The sequence below is a fragment of the Clytia hemisphaerica genome, unplaced genomic scaffold, assembly GCF_902728285.1.
Source record: "Clytia hemisphaerica strain Z4C2 unplaced genomic scaffold, Clytia hemisphaerica genome assembly, whole genome shotgun sequence".
NCBI classification, from domain to species: Eukaryota; Metazoa; Cnidaria; class Hydrozoa; order Leptothecata; family Clytiidae; genus Clytia; species Clytia hemisphaerica.
Window position 1 is genome coordinate 659,892 of NW_027104274.1, and position 17,291 is coordinate 677,182.

At 34.0% G+C, this 17,291-nt stretch overlaps 2 protein-coding genes across 2 annotated transcripts; both read right to left on the bottom strand.

Moving 5' to 3' along the window:
- Positions 1–3,150: 3,150 nt before the first annotated feature.
- LOC136816799 (meiosis 1 arrest protein-like) lies at positions 3,151–9,536 on the bottom strand. Its single transcript, XM_067073125.1, has 10 exons — positions 9,384–9,536; positions 9,050–9,167; positions 8,435–8,505; positions 8,052–8,168; positions 7,409–7,474; positions 6,050–6,160; positions 5,542–5,778; positions 4,495–4,695; positions 4,094–4,282; positions 3,151–3,469 (listed from the first exon to the last, which is right to left on the bottom strand). The coding sequence occupies exons 1-10, from the start codon at positions 9,456–9,458 to the stop codon at positions 3,260–3,262; spliced, it is 1,395 nt and encodes a 464-aa protein (XP_066929226.1). The 5' UTR covers positions 9,459–9,536; the 3' UTR covers positions 3,151–3,259.
- Positions 9,537–11,066: 1,530 nt separating this feature from the next.
- On the bottom strand, positions 11,067–17,028 carry LOC136816761 (kelch-like protein 20). The gene is made up of 5 exons (XM_067073077.1): positions 15,894–17,028; positions 15,215–15,442; positions 12,231–12,346; positions 11,831–12,010; positions 11,067–11,584 (listed from the first exon to the last, which is right to left on the bottom strand). Exons 1-5 carry the CDS (start codon positions 16,958–16,960, stop codon positions 11,262–11,264), a joined length of 1,914 nt encoding a protein of 637 aa, XP_066929178.1. The 5' UTR covers positions 16,961–17,028; the 3' UTR covers positions 11,067–11,261.
- Between the last annotated feature and the right edge of the window lie 263 nt (positions 17,029–17,291).

Consider the following 17,291-nt stretch of genomic DNA (forward strand, 5'->3'; position numbering starts at 1 on the left):
AAACTGTACAGCCTTGAAAGACGGAGAGAGCGGTATCAAATAACTTATACCTGGAACGTCATGAAGGCAACGTCCTGAATTTTTATTATGACGAAAGTAAAGGAGGCATTTCCTGCCATATAAATCAGAGATTGGGGAGAATTTGCAATATAAAAACTGTCAATATCAAACACAAAAATATCTGGAGGGGAAGTCTTTCCCAAGAAGGGCCTCAATTATTCAACACCCTTCCCATACCAATAAGAGATTTGACAAACTGCCCCAAAGAAGTATTCAAAAAACACTTAGACACCTTCCTCACAACTGTTCCGGATGAACCTCTGCTTGTCCACTATTTTAACCTTAGGCAAGCTGACTCCAACAGCCTCAAGGAAATGTCGAAGCACCGGACTCAACAAGTTGGATGAGCTGTTCAAGCAGAAGCTAAAAAGAGGTACAAAGAGGTAATTGAAGATGATAAAAAACCGAGCCTTAGGATCACGGCTTGAAACAAATATATGAAGGGTGAGATTTTACAGCCACCCGTCGTGGAAGGCACTGAGAGGCCATGGGTGCCAAAAAGAAGGGCCGTGTGAAATGCGGCAATGTCATTGGTGGAAATTTGATAAACATCTGCGCAAAGGAGCGTTGGGAAGCAATCAGTAGAAGAGACCACTTTCGTTTTTGTTGCAGACTTCAATATAAACTTTTCTCTCAGGGATTACTTGTATGTGTTGTGTAAACTTGTCAGAATTGTATTGTTATGTTGTTAAGGTATAACTTCAATCACGCATACCAGAAAAAAGTCTCAAGAGAGGCACACAAAAATGGCTTGGGCTGGAATTGACACCAGAACACGTGCCTGAAACATCACATCTAATAGTCCAAGACAGTCAAATTAAGGAAACTTCTGTAAAGATTGAAAAAAATTGATTCCCGACAGCCTCTTCTGCACTTAAATTAATAATTCCAAAAAAAACAAAAAAAAATCCCATATTTTACTGACAGTTTGTAATATTGATCCAACCTTCTTAGTTTGCACATTGTCCATCAGTTTTCCTTTGAAAACTTTAGTGATGAATTGGTTACTAAGTGAAAGACATGATAAAATAAATGAATAGAAAGAAAAATAAATCATGACTGAAATCAAAACACTTCACAAATCTCTACTAACATATCTAAAAGATTACAATTCTTTGTTTGTGTCATATCTTACAACTTTGAGTAAAACATGTCTCTTAAAAATTGAAAGAAACAAATCAGCTGACGCTGAAGAAACTTTCAAACTGCATAATACATATCCTATTATGTCCCATATAACATAAAAAGCATAATAAATGTGTTTCCATCATGCATTTTTTTGCGCTGCAGTGTCACTTTTTTTTTACTTAGACAAACTCCTATACCAAATGAAGTATAAATTGAATCAACCCATGAATTAGGGAAAAAAATGAACAAAACAACTACCACGTAAAATAAAATAAACACTTACATAAAGACTCAATGAAATTTCAGAAAATTGCCATTTCATGACGCCATTTTGGGCTACTGAAAGTAAATAAATTTAGGCTGAGTGCGGAAAATTTATAGCTGAGTGGTCTGATTTTTACTTCCAGTCTAGAATAGTAGCAAATATGCCGTCGTTTTGTGACGTCATGTCATTTGGTACCGGTTTTCACGGCACGACGGATTATTGGTACGGGTAAGGAAAGACTTGTTCCACTGATGACAGGGAAAAAACCCTGGAACTAGCTTTTTAAAGTTTGAAGATTGCAATATTAGAGGGTTTAGTTGAATAAAATTTATTGACACAAATAATATTTCCGAAGAGCCCAAGTACAGTATGGCCTATCCATATCTTTTCAACTTTTACAGCCAACCGGTTAAAATTTCTGTGGCGCTATGATTATCGAATAAGCTAGATCCGATCAGGGCCATTTCGAATGGGAATGTTGACCGGATATTATGATAATAATATGCCTTGTTGAAGTTAAAGAATTAAAAGGTAAGAGACTATAAAGTCTCGATTGGATGACTACACATTTTTTGAATAAAAACATCCAAAATTTTGGAAGCCTTCAGCCTTTGGATTAGTCAGAAAATCTGCCGTATACTATCTTCGCTTTCTGATTTGAATGATGGCGCTGCTCTACTTTTTCCCCCATCAGAATTAGTAAAGGCAAAAAGTAGTTGAGTTCCAGCTCCTGGACTACCTTTGGATTGGATGTTCTTAAAGTCAATTTCAAAATAGCTGGCAGTGTTTTTTCAAACCTCGATAACTTAAGATAGAATTTGTTAGAATCAGTTAGCGGTTTTGTGCTCGTTAAAAAGATAACCCGGAGTGGAATATTATCAAAAAAGAAAAAAATTTAAAAAATGGAAAAACGAATTATCTACAAATACAAACTCTATGTAAACAAGTCAATATTTTAAAACGTATATAGATAACATAACAAATGACCGTTGTATAGTAAATTTAGTACTCTCCTGAGAATGCTATAACAGTCGGCTCTCTCTAATTCGATCCTCAAGGAAAAAAACAATCTTCTTCGAATAGGGAAGATTTGAATTATGGAAGGTATTATTTGTTGATGCAACTAGCCCAGGTGACTAAATACAGAAGGGTTTGAATTAAAGAGTCTCGAAAAGTGAAAAGCTCCACAGCCACGAATTGAATAACTTAAATATACTTTTTCATAAATCACGTCACGAGCGACACTTTACCTCGTTTTCAAACTATTTGCCATGGTAATTGATTCCCAGAGGAGTTCATAACAATTTTACTCGTAAAAGTGATATTGGAATGCTCGAGGGATTTAAAACGAGGCAGTTGTCTCACTCAAAATAATTCATGAAAAGACCTGTCAGTAAGCTTGTGATCCACTATCTAGTCCTATATACAGGGTGTCCGAAAAAAAGTATCGAGTCATACCACTTCTATAAAAAGAAAGTTTCTTGCGAGGTTTCTTGTGTGTGTTTCACTAAATTTGTAATGTTCATCAAAGTTTCTCTCTGTGTGTCATATCAATTGTGAAAGTTAATTTTTTTTAATCATAATGACTTCTGTAAAAACAATTATTGTGTTGGTATATATTTTCTTACATTTTGTTAAACACACGCAACACCTTCTACTCAGAATCATGTTCGAACTCGATGTTCATGTTTCCGGATACCCTGTATTGATATATGTACCACTACATCATACAGCTTTTTAACAGGGTCCAATTTCCAAAAAATACACCGTCACCATTTTGCAATTCACTGAGAGACCCTGGTTTTCTTAATGTTTTGTTTGCTTGTAACCTCGAGGTGGTTCGAAACGAGGTTTTCTCTTTTTCCCTTGGTTAGATGCTGATGAAAATGCCGATGTGTATGGAGGAATGACGTCATTGGTTGTCACGTGACCGATATCGTCATTGTTGACACAGGGAGCGGCATGCCATGGCGAGAACGGCTTGATTTGACGAACAGATGCTGGTTGAGGCATGGTCTGTAGAGAATGAGATAAGATGATGATAAATTTGCAACTTTATTAAAGAATTCCACAGTCTAAAACCAAATCATCTCTTCAAATACTTTTATAACAAAATGAAAGTCTTATTTTCCATATTTAAAAGCGACACAAATGATGATGGGTCAAATCAAAACAGTTTTCAACTTTGGCCCTCCGTCATCCTGTACTTCAACTTATTCTATCTCGAACTTATTCTATCTCGAGCGACCGTAGTACAGTGGTAGAGCATCCGGCTACGGTTCGCAAGGTTGTGGGTTCAACCCCCAGCCGGATCATACCAAAGATTCCCAAAATGGTACTTGATGCCTCTCTGCTTGATGCTCAGCAACTAAGAGAAGGATCAAGGGTAAGTGGAGAAATCCAGGGAGAAAGAGTGGCGCCCTCCCCTACCTTCGGGTAGATAGCTATCGAAAGAGGAGCCTTCGGGTCGCCTCCGACTGCGGTCGCAGACTTACTTACTATCTCGAACAGAAACCTCGACTCTTCGACTTTTCTCAGGCTAGATTTCTTGGGAAAAATCTACTGACTTCGAGTCGAAAATGGAGAGCTTGTACGAAAGCTGCGAGAAAAAAACAAGTAATTCACACAAAAATGACTTACGCGTGCTGTAGGTTTATCAAAATTTGAGTAAGAAACATTGGGTTTCTTAGGTGGCGGTTCCATATTCCTTGCTGTTTGGTTTGTTATTTTCTTCCTGTTGCTACCTGCTGAATTGGTTGCTGTGTTCAATGCTGTTTCGAACAGGTTGCTGACATAATTGAAAGGGTTGTAGTCACTCATCACTGGAATCTGAAAGATAAAATATTGAGAAAAATGATCTTGATACATCGGTAATAGAAACATATAAACTAGAAACAAATTAATTTTAAATCATACTTTCGCATACCTCGGGATGCTTAAGATTAATAACTTTTTAAAATATTTTTCATGAAAATTTGGATTGACATCTTCTGACAAAGTTTTATCCTGATTGTGATTGATGACGAACCACGATGGCTCACCTTATTCATGTCGCTCCAGACTTTTTCTTTGACATCACCATCAAGACTTTGATCATTAGTAGCATTAGCAGATGCGTGCGATAACATGATATCCCTGACAGCTATAGATTTGATCAACATCGTTCCATTTGTTGATGGTAACACCAAGAAATTCGAATGAATTGGTCCGATCTCCTTGGATTCGAGAACCAAGGCCAAAGACTAGAGTATTTAAATAAAATAAACATTTGGAAAGTATCAGCCTAATTTGAAAATGCATAAAATTTGCATAAATTTTCTTTGTGAAATGTTCTGTGGAGATCTACATTCTTAAAGATTTAAGAAACTAACTACCATTCCTAGCATGGGTGCAAAATATCAGAAAATATTCGTAAAACTGGGCAACTAAAAAGCACTGCCATAGTTACAGTAGTCTGATTTGCAGGCTTTACATTCTCTATCACAGAAAAAATGAGAAAATCAATGGGTGGGAGAAGAACATTTTGCACCTTGGAACATGCAAGAAATTCCCTGAGTGGGAAATATCATTCATGTCCAAAGGTGTGAAATGTATATACTTATTCCACCCAAGTGATTTACTCAAATTTTCCTTCGTATATTCCTAATAGAAACCTTTTCGTTGGAGGATGAGAAAAAGGGTATGACATAGACTAATCAAAAAATATTTTGCATAGGTTCGTGGACTGCCACAACAATGGATTAGATTTCTATGAATGTGGCCAGTAGCGTAGTGGCAGGGGGGCAGTGCCCCCACCGGCCGATTATCTTGGGGAGGGGGGGGAGGCGAATTAAAAAGGGGGCAAATAGACCCCTCTGTTTACTAATTTTAGCGCCCCTTTGCTCTTTTACACCTTAGATTTGGCAGTTTTAAAAAGATATTTACTTTTCATAGGGGGCGCCAAAAACCAAAATCTTCTAAAATTGCCTCCCCAATTTGCGCGAATTTTACTCGACCCACCACGCTACTGAATGTGACCGCTTGACTTGTTATACATAAAGGTAAAAGATCAATATATAGAACTCCTCCAAAGTTTTATTTGAATATACCTTGTCTTTCATGTACGCATTTAACGCATTGAACTGTGATTGGTTGTTTTCTAGCTCGTCCCAGTCCATTTTCCAGCAACTGGTCGGTTTCATGATGCGTGGGATGCCATACAAGACTGATTCACAAACACCACCGATGTCCACAAAGTTCTTGGGTTGTAAGTTAAACACAGCAATGATTGGTTTTTGACGACTTTTACTGCATGTCAGATGGAAATTGATGTTCGTCTCTAAAGACTAAAACGTAAAACCAAGTGAAAATGTAAACCTAGTTAAAATAGTTTGTTAAATGTTGCTTCATCGGATTATGGAGCTTACTACTTCCAATAGAAATTGTAAACACAGAAGCGATTTCATTATATTTCTTATATTTTTATAAAATCAAAATTCATTCAAGACGCTTCTGTGTTTACAATTTTTGTTGTAATCATCCAGGATGATCAACCAATTTGATAACTTCCAATAAGCTTATACTGATATGAACTTTCCAGGGAATAACAAAACTTACAAAGTTCCTTGCATTAGGGATTTGTGTTGGGTCGATAATAGTGTCAACCAAATCACACCTCAGAGAAAAATCTAATAACAAAGAAAGAACGTTAAAAATTAGTATTTGGTTCTACTGACTGGTTATCATGTGTTTACACCTAATTCCTAAAAGAGCAAATTTATTTCCAGATAAAATCCGATCATGATACTACTAAAAGCATCATAGTTTTACATATATCTTAAAATGGACCGGTTATTGTTACAAAGGGTTAATCATACTTGATTTATTAATTGTATACTTTTCGGAGATAAAACTAGAAGAACAAACCGTTAAAGGTGATTGTTAGATGTACTTCATCAGATCCAGAACTATCTTTTAACCAAGAACGAAAATACTGCTCCAAATTCACTTTATCTAAAGTTAAATTGTTTTTCTAGAAAATAACTATGAGTGTTATGAATCATCTGTTGTACCGGGTGCACCAAAAAAAGTATACAGGTTTGTCGAGATACTGTGAGCTTCAGGATTTATTTTTTTTGTTCATTCTTTTTTTATTGTATAGAGGATGCTCTAACTTGAATTTTGAGCTATCATACCTGATCATACATTAAATTTGACATTGCTATAAATAAGACAAAATAACAAAAAACACAATTTTATTGTTTTTTTAATTCTTCTTTTCTTATCTATATTTTGCTAACAGTTTCTTCATCTTATTTGCACGTCATGAACATTTCCAACACGAGCAAACTCAATGCAGACCCAAGTTCTTTGAGCAACTAGTCGAGGAATGCTGATCTAAAAGTTTTCTCACATAGCACACACATAACATCAAAACCTGCCTGTCCTGGAGATTTCCAAAACTTTTTTTCCGGTTTTCCAAAAATATTATCCCACATGGATATAGCTTGTTTTACTATATTTTTAAATTCTGTAACGAGTTTTGATGAACAAAGTTGCATTTTTTGGTATCTTTTGAAATTTCGACATTAAAAAAAAGTCAGTTAAAAAAAAATAATTTTCGAACTATTTTTTCAAACCTAAAGTATGATAGCTCAAAATTCAAGTTAGAGCATCCTCTATACGATAAAAAAAGAATGAAAAAAAATAAAATCCTGAAGCTCACAATATCTCGACATACCTGTATACTTTTTTGGTGCACCCGGTACATATTGTAACCATTTACAAAATTTTGAAAACATTTTAAATGATTGACTTTTAAGTAGTGTATCAAATTTTAAAGTATTTTTACTTAGAAAGAATTTAAATATAGAGAACTAACTCCTCCGTCCATAGCTTGGTAGGAACATTTCTGATATCTGTTCGGGAATTTACCGTAATAACTGAAGGTAGATATAGAAAAAAAGAGGGTTGTACCATTTTCCAGATAACGCGTTTCAACGTAGCCACATAATATTCCATCCAACTCACTGTTATTTGAACCTGAAACGATTCGAGTATAACCTTTTGAATATTTTCTCAGGGGGAGCAATTATACAGAATGGACACCGTCAGAATTGTGACAAAAGGTTACAAAAAAAACAAAAATAAGGAACTGAATCCCTTCAGGGTAATAAGTTCTAAAAATTTTCGACATTTTAGTCCCTCCGTAAGACTTTTTAAGTGTTTATTTTCGAAATGCCTGTCAAATCACAACCCTAAACACTCCTTGTAACCAATGATAAATTACTGAATGAAAATTATTCAACTTTTACTCTTACATGTCATTTCATCACTGCTTTGTAACTCATCTGAACCTGGGTGTAGTGTTGTATTCATTCTAGCCACTTGAACTTTCTATTCATGAAAAAACGACAACGTACTATCTATTCGGCTATGTATACTCTGGTTTAAATTCTTAAGAAGACAGTCTTAACTTTTTTAAGATATCGTAGTTATAAAATTTACAGGCTCTTTAAACTAAATCCAAGACTTTTAGCTAAAAATGATCTAAAAACGGGTAACAATGACTTTTCTCCTTTGAATCTGTTTGAATCACGTATAACGCGCAATATTGTACCTTAATTATTTCAAGATTTGTTTCTTTGATGATTCTTGCAATGTGGCGTTCAATGCTTGTCGTTATTCCTTGTGCTGTCAGTAAGCAGATGTTCAACTGTTTTGCTGCTTTGACATTCTAAAAGAATTAATACAGAACGGGGAATCTTATTTGTTCGAATTACAGAGAGATTCGAATCATAGAGAGTATATTAAGAGGGATCCTCCTTTACGGGAACTTGAAATAATCCTTTAATTTTTTAGAAGCACAGTTGATTTAACTATGCCTTGCATTTCACAAAATTCTAAGAAAACTGAAACGCATCTCATTTAACAAGTTATTCATCAAATCATTACTTTTTCTAAAAACCAAATCCAATCGGCAAAATTTTCTCATATATATACCTTGTTATTGTTGTATTCATGCTTCTGTTGGAACTGTTTGTTGATCTCTGCAAAAACCATTTCCAAGTTTTCTAGAATAAAGGTAATGTACAATCACTGACCTTTATATAAAGTGTGTACTAATCGATCCCATAAACTATTTCGCAATACTGTACAGTCAGTACGAAATCAGATAGAAAGAAATCTCACTTTGTATTGATCGTGAACTGTGTAGTCTCACAGACCAGTTTTTTAGTTTTGGTAAAAATAACGGACTAAAAACTCGACGGGGATTGATAATCCCGTTTTTTTTATGGATGGAGACATGAATTCCATTGTTTTGAAGTCATATAATTCAGTGAGGATGAAAAAATGACAAAATATTTTGCAGTGAGAATTTGTTAATTTAATTATTTTCAGCGGGGACAAAAACGGAATCTATAATTTTAAATATTTCGCCAGTATTTTTGTTCAATATGATATTCTCAATTGGGTTACTTATATAAGTTAAGGGTAACTTTCATTACCTTCCGATTGGAACAACACAACACAACTTGTTTACATACGAAAGCTTAAAATTTATATTCTGATTTGTAAAGGTCATGAAAAATACCTCTTGTTTATGTCATGACTTACCAATAAAAAAACCTTTAGAGTTGATATTGCTCTGGTATTTTGTAAATTGTAGGATTCCAGGTAAAGCCAAGATCAAACTTTGCATTCCATTGTTGGTGTGGGTTAAAGGAATTATACACTGAAAGGTAAAAGGTAACACATTTCTTTTTTGGCTCATTTCCTGCTCATTTCTCATCTAGAAACTACAATGAAGAAAGGAGATACTGCTTTTGCCAATAAATGATCCTTTCTATAAAATCCACATTATTCGCCATACTTCTCGAAACTCTCCTTTATAGTAACAAAAAGTTCAAAAATCAGTTTTACAAAAAATAAAAGTGAGAATAAATCAAACTTTGAGGTCGATATCACCAATGCAATAGATGCCAAGCATTGATATTTTGGGTGGTCCTGCCAATAGGTTGACCATTGTTAAAAATTCTTCGAGTGATTTTACAATGGTTTCTATTGATAATCCGTTTGATGATCGAACATCTATGATGATTGCATATCCTAGGAAAATGTTTGCAATCATATTATCATTTTAAAAATAAGATAAGATAGTTAGAGCACTTTAATAATTACTTTTGCAATATTTTTTCAAATATCTGAATAAGTTCGAATTATTGAGAATCATGTGTAGTTTTCAAGAGAACCTGGTCCAACTAGCTTTGTCATCCATGAATTGCTCTGGGTTGAAATAATTTAAGGAACAGTCACTAAAGGTAATATGAATGAATGACGGATGCAGTTTGAAATTCTCACTAAGAAAACATTCCATACCACTGTCTGCCAATCCAAGGGAGCGGGAATGAACTTGATTGCCTGAAAAAATAGAATCAAACGATTGGAGTAGTTTCGATGGATAAATAACAATTAGATACAACTGGTGCTCCTTCGTGAGACGAGCGAGGTTGTGGGTTAAAACCACAGTTGAGTCATAACAAAGATCATAACAAAAATGGTTCTTGATGGCTCTCTTTTCATGTCCATCAAAAAAGATTTTGATAAAGAACAATCAGTGATTATTTGAGGTTCCGATCGCATATTATGAAATTAAAAAACATTTACATAGCTTAAATACCTGTCTTTGTTTTTCTCAAACCGTTCATTTTTTTTGGGTGAAAATTATTTTTGTTCTCACTGAAAAGAAAGTTATAACATGTATAAATAGTATTTAATAAATATCATCATAACGTCAGCCTGGGTTTAGGTTCCAGGCAAAAATTAGGTCCCCCCTGAGTTTAAGTCCACCCAAAGATTTATGAGTGTTATGTTAGCCTCCAGGACTTTTGACCCTAGACACTTTCAAAATATTGATCCAGTAAAAAAGTTTTTTCCAATGTAAATTGAGTTCAGTTCTAATTTTAAGATAAAATATTTTTCAGATTCATGAGCTTCAATTTGAGTAATTGACGCCAACTATTAAGCTGAATTATTTTAGCCCCTACGTTAAGTGATGAGATTTTAGCTCCCTCCAAGTACATAGGACCCCCAAAAAAGTGGTTTACTTCCAGCCCCCTCCTTTTTTGGGAAAAAATTTAGGGTGTAACCCAACCAGCAGGGGGGGGCTGACGCTATGATCATTGTCAATGAAAAGCTTGGATGATAAAATAGATACCCAAAATTAGAATGCCAGCAAAGTTTTAATAGTGGGAAAGATATAATGTGTGTGAGTAAGGCCATGAAAGTAACAAAATAATATTCCTTTCAATGTCTCAAATAAATTGTCCAATATTATAAAAATTTACAAATTGCAATAATCATTTTACTACTACAAGCTATAATACAATTCTCATTTTAAAGTCTAAAATTATAGCAAATAAATGGATAGAAAAAAATATGTGTAAATAAAAAAAGATCAAGGATGGTATACGGTTTGAAAAAGATAATAGACAACATTATTAACCAAAGCTATTTTTATTCACTTAGATCGCAGAACATTTTTTAAAAAAATCATTAGCACAACTAAAGAAAAAATTGATAACGTTAATAAATTCGAGAATGTTTCAAAACAATATTAGTAGAAAGGACAAGGTATCAGTTTTATACCAACTTTATTAATTTGAAACTTCAGTACAGAAATCACACTTTTTGGAATTCTAAGATCCTAAAATTGGTTTTTCTTTTATGAAGTCGTCGAGCTTTCTGAACTGAAAAATTAAATACAAAAGCAATTCTTAATGTAACAATAAATTTTCTAACTCCGAAAATGCTGTTGGATGTGATGCATTTACTGTATACAACCTGCTTGAAAATAACCCCACGTATAACCTTCAGATTGGTGCAGCGTCACAACTCCAACACCTCCTCCAAGCCTCCTGTAATTCATACCACATTGCAATTTCCACTGTTTCCCAGTAGGGTCGTAAATTTCGATGGATTTCAAATAGGTTGTACCATCAAAACCACCCACTGCAATTAATTGTCCATTAACTACTGATAAACCAACACCACTTCTTCTCGAGTTCAGCGCCACAACTGGAATCCAAGTGTTACTTTTTGCGTCATATTTCTCAGCACTGCTCAACTCTGTAGCATCATCTCTACCACCAACTAGAATAAATGGAAAAAATTAAAATCATAAAAAATAATAACAAACAGACATGGTTAATGAGTACTTTGGACAGCCCATGTTGCACACAAAGTTAAGGGATTCACCACCTAGTATATAATACTGATTTTAAGTTAGAAAGAAGCAACACATTAGCTTAGAAAACAGTCTTTATTTTGTATTAGAAATAACGAATAGTGTTACAAGACAGGTGCATCTTAAGATCATACTTTCAAGATTGTTCTTACCAGCATATATACATCCTTGGTAAACAGCAGCACCTAAATGTTTACGTTTGGTTCCCATTTGTTTGGCTGATGTCCAGGTACTAGTTGCTGGATCAAACCTTTCAACTGAAGCTAAAGGCGATGTTCCGTCTGATCCACCAATCGCATATAGATATCCATCCAATACTGACACCGCAACCCCTGAAAATCAAAAAGAAGAATAGTTCTCTGAATTGAAAACTATCGAACAGTGAATGAAAAGCTAAAAGGATGATAGCTAACATACCTCAATATATCTAAAAATTCAAAAATTTGAAAATATTCAAAATATTTAAATACCCTTATAACATCAATAACAATTATAATTTTTACTGATTGGAAATCGATAAAAACTACACCAATTCTACACATCAAAACATACCTAGACGCCTACAGCTCATTGGAGTGACACGTGACCAAGAATTAGCTTTGGAATCGTAGCGTTCAACAATATTCAAACAAGATACACCATCTTGCCCACCAACTGCATACAAATAACTATCAAGAAATGAAATTAAGCTTTATAAAATAAGAATTATTATTAGGGTAGGGCGTCAACAGTCATTTTTGGGGCAAAGTCAGAAAATTCAAGATGTAGTGTTTTTTTATGAAAATTTAACCTATTGTGAGGCATTCTGCGCAATTTTTAAGGTCAAAAGTTCAAAATTGGCCGAACCCCCCTGGGGGTACTGATTCGCACTACAGGCAAAAATTGGAAAAAATGGCATTTTCTGGCCGTTTCAGGCCTGTAAATATGTCAAAACTATTGCAAATCTTATTTTTTTCACTTGCTGTACTAAATTTTATGAAGAAACGACAAAATAATCATATTGGTTTGAAAATTGTGCCCATTGGAGCCCTATACGAGCCGTTTTAAGCCAAATTTGGGTAGCAAAATGCTTTTTAAGGCCAATTTTGCAAGCTCATAAACTTTAAACTGATTGATTCACATGTCTGAAATTTTCAGAGATGGAAGTCTTCAATAAAGTCTTTAAGCAAAATGAATTTCAAGTTTTTCACTTTTTTCAAAAAATCATAATGGCGTCTTCAAAAATCGCTTTTTAGCAAAAAAAAGTCATATTTCTCAAAAAATAGCATTTTTTAAGGCAAGCTTCTACAAACTGAGTTTAAATGCTGACTGATTTTTTTTTTGCAGTGATAGTATACTGGAGATACTCCAGGGAAATCAAAATCATTTGGGTCTGGGATGTGTCTACGTCTGCCATTATGGAAATTAAATTCCTGCTAAGAGCCATTTTTCAGGCAAAAACCCAAATTTGGACTGAAAAAATCTCTAAAATGTCAATAGACATGGGTCCAAACTTTCTTGCAGTGATAGTATTCTGGAAATACTACAGGAAAATCAAAGTCATCTGGGCTTGGGATTTGGGTATATCCACCATTTTGGAATAGAAATTCCTGTTAAAACGCAATATTTCAATCAAAAATCCAATTTTTGACTCAAAAAATCTTAAAAATGGCAATAGACATGAACCTAAAATCTTTTTGCAGTGATAGTCTTCTGGAAATACTCCAGGGAAATCAAAATCGTTTGGGTTTAGGATTTGGGTATATCCGCCATTATGGAATTGAAATATGTGTTAAAACTGGCTAAAATACAACGTTTCAAGCAAAAACCCCGTTTTTGAATAAAAACTGCTCTAAAATGACAATAGACATGGACCCAAATTTTTATGAAGTGATAGTATTCTGTGAATATTCCTGGAAAAACAAAATCATTTCAGTCTGAGATTTGTTTACATCCACCCTTATGGAAATGAAATCTCTGTTAAAATACATCATAATTGACTAAATATTTTGTATATTATATTAAGCAAAGAGTGTGAATTTACAATCCTTTAATTTAGAAATACTAGTTGAAATAAATTATTTAAAAAATCCCATTTCACTCAACAATTCTTTTATAGCCCACTTACATTTCCATTTTCAAGACTTGTTCCGTCAAAAAAAGATGAATTTTAGCTTGAAATATTATATACATTTTAAAACTGGCTTCAGTCCAGAAGCATCTTATACCTGAATAGTTTTTACCCCTAGAGTATTTACAGAATACTATCACTGCAAAAAGATTTTAGGTTCATGTCTATTGCCATATTAGAGCAGTTTTTAAGTCAATATGGGATTTTTGCTTTAAATGTTGCAATTTAGCCAGTTTTAGCACAGATTTCAATTCGATAATGGCGGATATACCCAAATCCTAAACCCAAATGATTTTGATTTTCCTGGAGTACTTCCAGAAGACTATCACTGCAAAAAGATTTTAGGTTCATGTCTATTGCCATTTTTAAGATTTTTCGAGTCAAAATTTGGATTTTTGATTGAAATATTGCGTTTTAGCAGGAATTTCAATTTCAAAATGGTGGATATACCCAAATCCCAAGCCCAGATGACTTTGATTTTCCTGCAGTATTTCCAGAATACTATCACTGCAAAAAAATTTGGACCCATGTCTATTGACATTTTAGAGATTTTTTCAGTCCAAATTTGGGTTTTTGCCTGAAAAATGGCTCTTAGCAGGAATTTTATTTCCATAATGGCGGACATAGACCCATCCCAGACGCAAATGATTTTGATTTCCCTGGAGTATCTCCAGTATACTATCACTACAAAAAAAATTTCAGTCAGCATTTAAACTCAGTTTGTAGAAGCTTGCCTTAAAAAATGCTATTTTTTGAGAAATATGATTTTTTTTTGCTAAAAAGCGATTTTTGAAGACGCCATTATGATTTATTGAAAAAAGTGAAAAACTTGAAATTCATTTTGCTTAAAGACTTTATTGAAGACTTCCATCTCTGAAAATTTCAGATATGTGAATCAATTAGTTTAAAGTTTATGAGCTTGCAAAATTGGCCTTAAAAAGCATTTTGCTACCCAAATTTGGCTTAAAACGGCTCGTTTAGGGCTCCAATGGGTACAATTTTCAAACCAATATGATTATTTTGTTGTTTCTTCATAAAATTTAGTACAGCAAGTGAAAAAAATAAGATTTGCAATAGTTTTGACATATTTACAGGCCTGAAACGGCCAGAAAATGCCATTTTTTCCAATTATTGCCTGTAGTGCGAATCAGTACCCCCAGGGGGGTTCGGCCAATTTTGAACTTTTGACCTTAAGAATTGCGCAGAATGCCTCACAATAGGTTAAATTTTCATAAAAAAACACTACATCTTGAATTTTCTGACTTTGACATTTGACGCCCCACCCTATTATTATGCTTGATAGATATGTTTCCAATTCTAAATTTGATTAAAGGAATTTCTCAATTAAAAGGAATGCAGAAGGTCAAATATTTTTAAAATAATACATACATGTAAAATATCATAAAAAATAAATTGAGCATCTTACCCATCAAGAACAGCAACGCCTACACTTGTACGACAAGTGCTTGTTGGGGAAACGTCAGAGCTCCACTGGTTTGTTTTGGGGTCATATCTTTCAACAGAGTTGAGATAGCTTGAACCATCATGTCCTCCAACAGCATAAAGTAATTCATCTAGAACTGATACACCAACGCCACATCTACGTTTGTTCATACTGCAAACCATTTGCCATTCATTTTTCTGTGGTTCATACCTTCAGAGGGTTAAAAAAGATTAATTGGTTAATCATTGCACTAGTCTGCGATTTAAGATATTCATGATATGCACCATTGCAATGTCTTCCATTCCACCCAATAGCTGATTGGTTGAAAGTGACGTTTTGACTGATTTTACGTCACTTACAACCAATGAGCTATTGGTTCCGTGATGTAATGTCAGAAGACATTGCAGTGGTGCATATCATGAATATAAACAGGAAACTAATATAATTATGCTTCATAATCGATCTAATGTAGACATAATAGGTTTGAGTATATGAACACAATTTTAGAAGCAACACGCATGTAGGTGTGTCAAGGCAAGACTTCAAAGTAATGAAAAACCCAATCCTGAACTCCTTTTATTTATCAAGGCCCTTGGGAATAAAGAATAAATGAAAAAATGAATACAACTGACAAAAGGAAATTATTATGAAATAAAATTACCTTTCAACACTGTTAATTGCATCCCCAGTACACCAACCACCAACTGCAAACAAAACTTCACCTCTTTTAGTGGGTTGTCTAGCTTTAAACCTGGAACCCTGCTTCAGAAGTCGTTCTTCTGGTAAAAGCAAGTAGTTCTTAGCTTCATCAACAAGTTCTCTGCAATTCTCATCACTTTTTATTAACAAATCAGCACTTACAACACCAACCAGAAATCTTGCATTTAATAATGGTAATCGAACATGTTTAAGAACCTGTTTCAGGCTTGAACGTCTGTCACTTATATTAAATCGTACCCATTTCATTACCGATAAAAATACCTCTTCTTCAGAAATAACATTTAGTTCATCACTTGCGATGATATCACAAAGTTGATCTAACAGAAGAAGCATAAATTCTTCACTGTCTTTTACATCTTGGAAATTATGTAATGTGAATAAATCAGCAATATGCAAAAGTTCTGTACAAGCATGTGTATCTGCAAATGATTTTATTCCTAAACAATTTGAAGGATCTAATTGTTTTTTCAAAAACTCACAACAAGCGTCTTGAATTTCTTTCAATTGAAGTAAGCAAGCTGCTGGAAGAATTGTCTGTACGTTATTCTCATCAATTTTGATGATGGATGTGTATGCAAAATCAATTAACTGTTCCATTGCTTTTTCATCAACATCTTTAATCGTCACCTCATTTTTCCTGCTTTCTGCCATTTCTCTGGTAAACATTGCTCTGAAATATGGGCAACAAGCAGATAGAACAACTTTGTGACATCTAAACTCTTTCGATCCAACACAAATCAAAACATCACATAGCTCATTATTCTTACGCAAACTGTCAAGCATGGTCAGCATCGAGGTTGGATACTTTTCTGATTTATGAAGAAAGTATGGCTTCAAGGCCATGTTAGTTTGGTTTAATTTAAGAGGAATAATGGAACTGGATCTTCTATGATGATGGTAGTAATCCATAACTTCATTCTCATCACATGATGTACTTGATTTGTTTTCCAAAGATTCTGTATCTTCTTCCGATGATCCTCCTTGGACATCTTCCAATGGAAAATCCATTTTAAATTGCAAAATTACTTTTTTGTTTTGGTTCAATATTAATCTAATCTCAACAGGAAGAAAGTAAAATGAAAAATAAAATCATTTTCAAGGAAGGCCCACTAGAATAACTTTATATTGAACATTACATAGTATATATAGGTTAGAATTTTATGACTGTATTTTGGAACTGTTGGTTATACTTTTTTATTAAACCTTTTTAATAAGACACAACTTTAAATTTGATAAAAACTTATAACCTGATTAAACTTATGACTTCAATGATTTTAAAATCTCAATTTCGTAAAAATACAGTAAAATAAAAAATTTAACTTATAAACCTAGCTACTTG

What these genes read in the sequence shown, in the direction of transcription:
- LOC136816799 (XM_067073125.1), bottom strand. Translation starts at nt 9,458, where the DNA reads ATGGTCAACCTATTGGCAGGACCACCCAAAATATCAATGCTTGGCATC. An exon ending in CTCTAAAGGTTTTTTTATTG is followed by an intron (nt 8,506 to 9,049) that starts GTAAGTCATGAC and finishes CCTTTATTCTAG; the next exon opens with AAAACTTGGAAATGGTTTTT. An exon ending in ATGAATACAACAATAACAAG is followed by an intron (nt 8,169 to 8,434) that starts GTATATATATGA and finishes TAATTCTTTTAG; the next exon opens with AATGTCAAAGCAGCAAAACA.
- LOC136816761 (XM_067073077.1), bottom strand. Translation starts at nt 16,960, where the DNA reads ATGGATTTTCCATTGGAAGATGTCCAAGGAGGATCATCGGAAGAAGAT. An exon ending in AATGAGCTGTAGGCGTCTAG is followed by an intron (nt 12,011 to 12,230) that starts GTATGTTTTGAT and finishes TTTGATTTTCAG; the next exon opens with GGGTTGCGGTGTCAGTATTG. An exon ending in CCAAGGATGTATATATGCTG is followed by an intron (nt 11,585 to 11,830) that starts GTAAGAACAATC and finishes CATTTATTCTAG; the next exon opens with TTGGTGGTAGAGATGATGCT.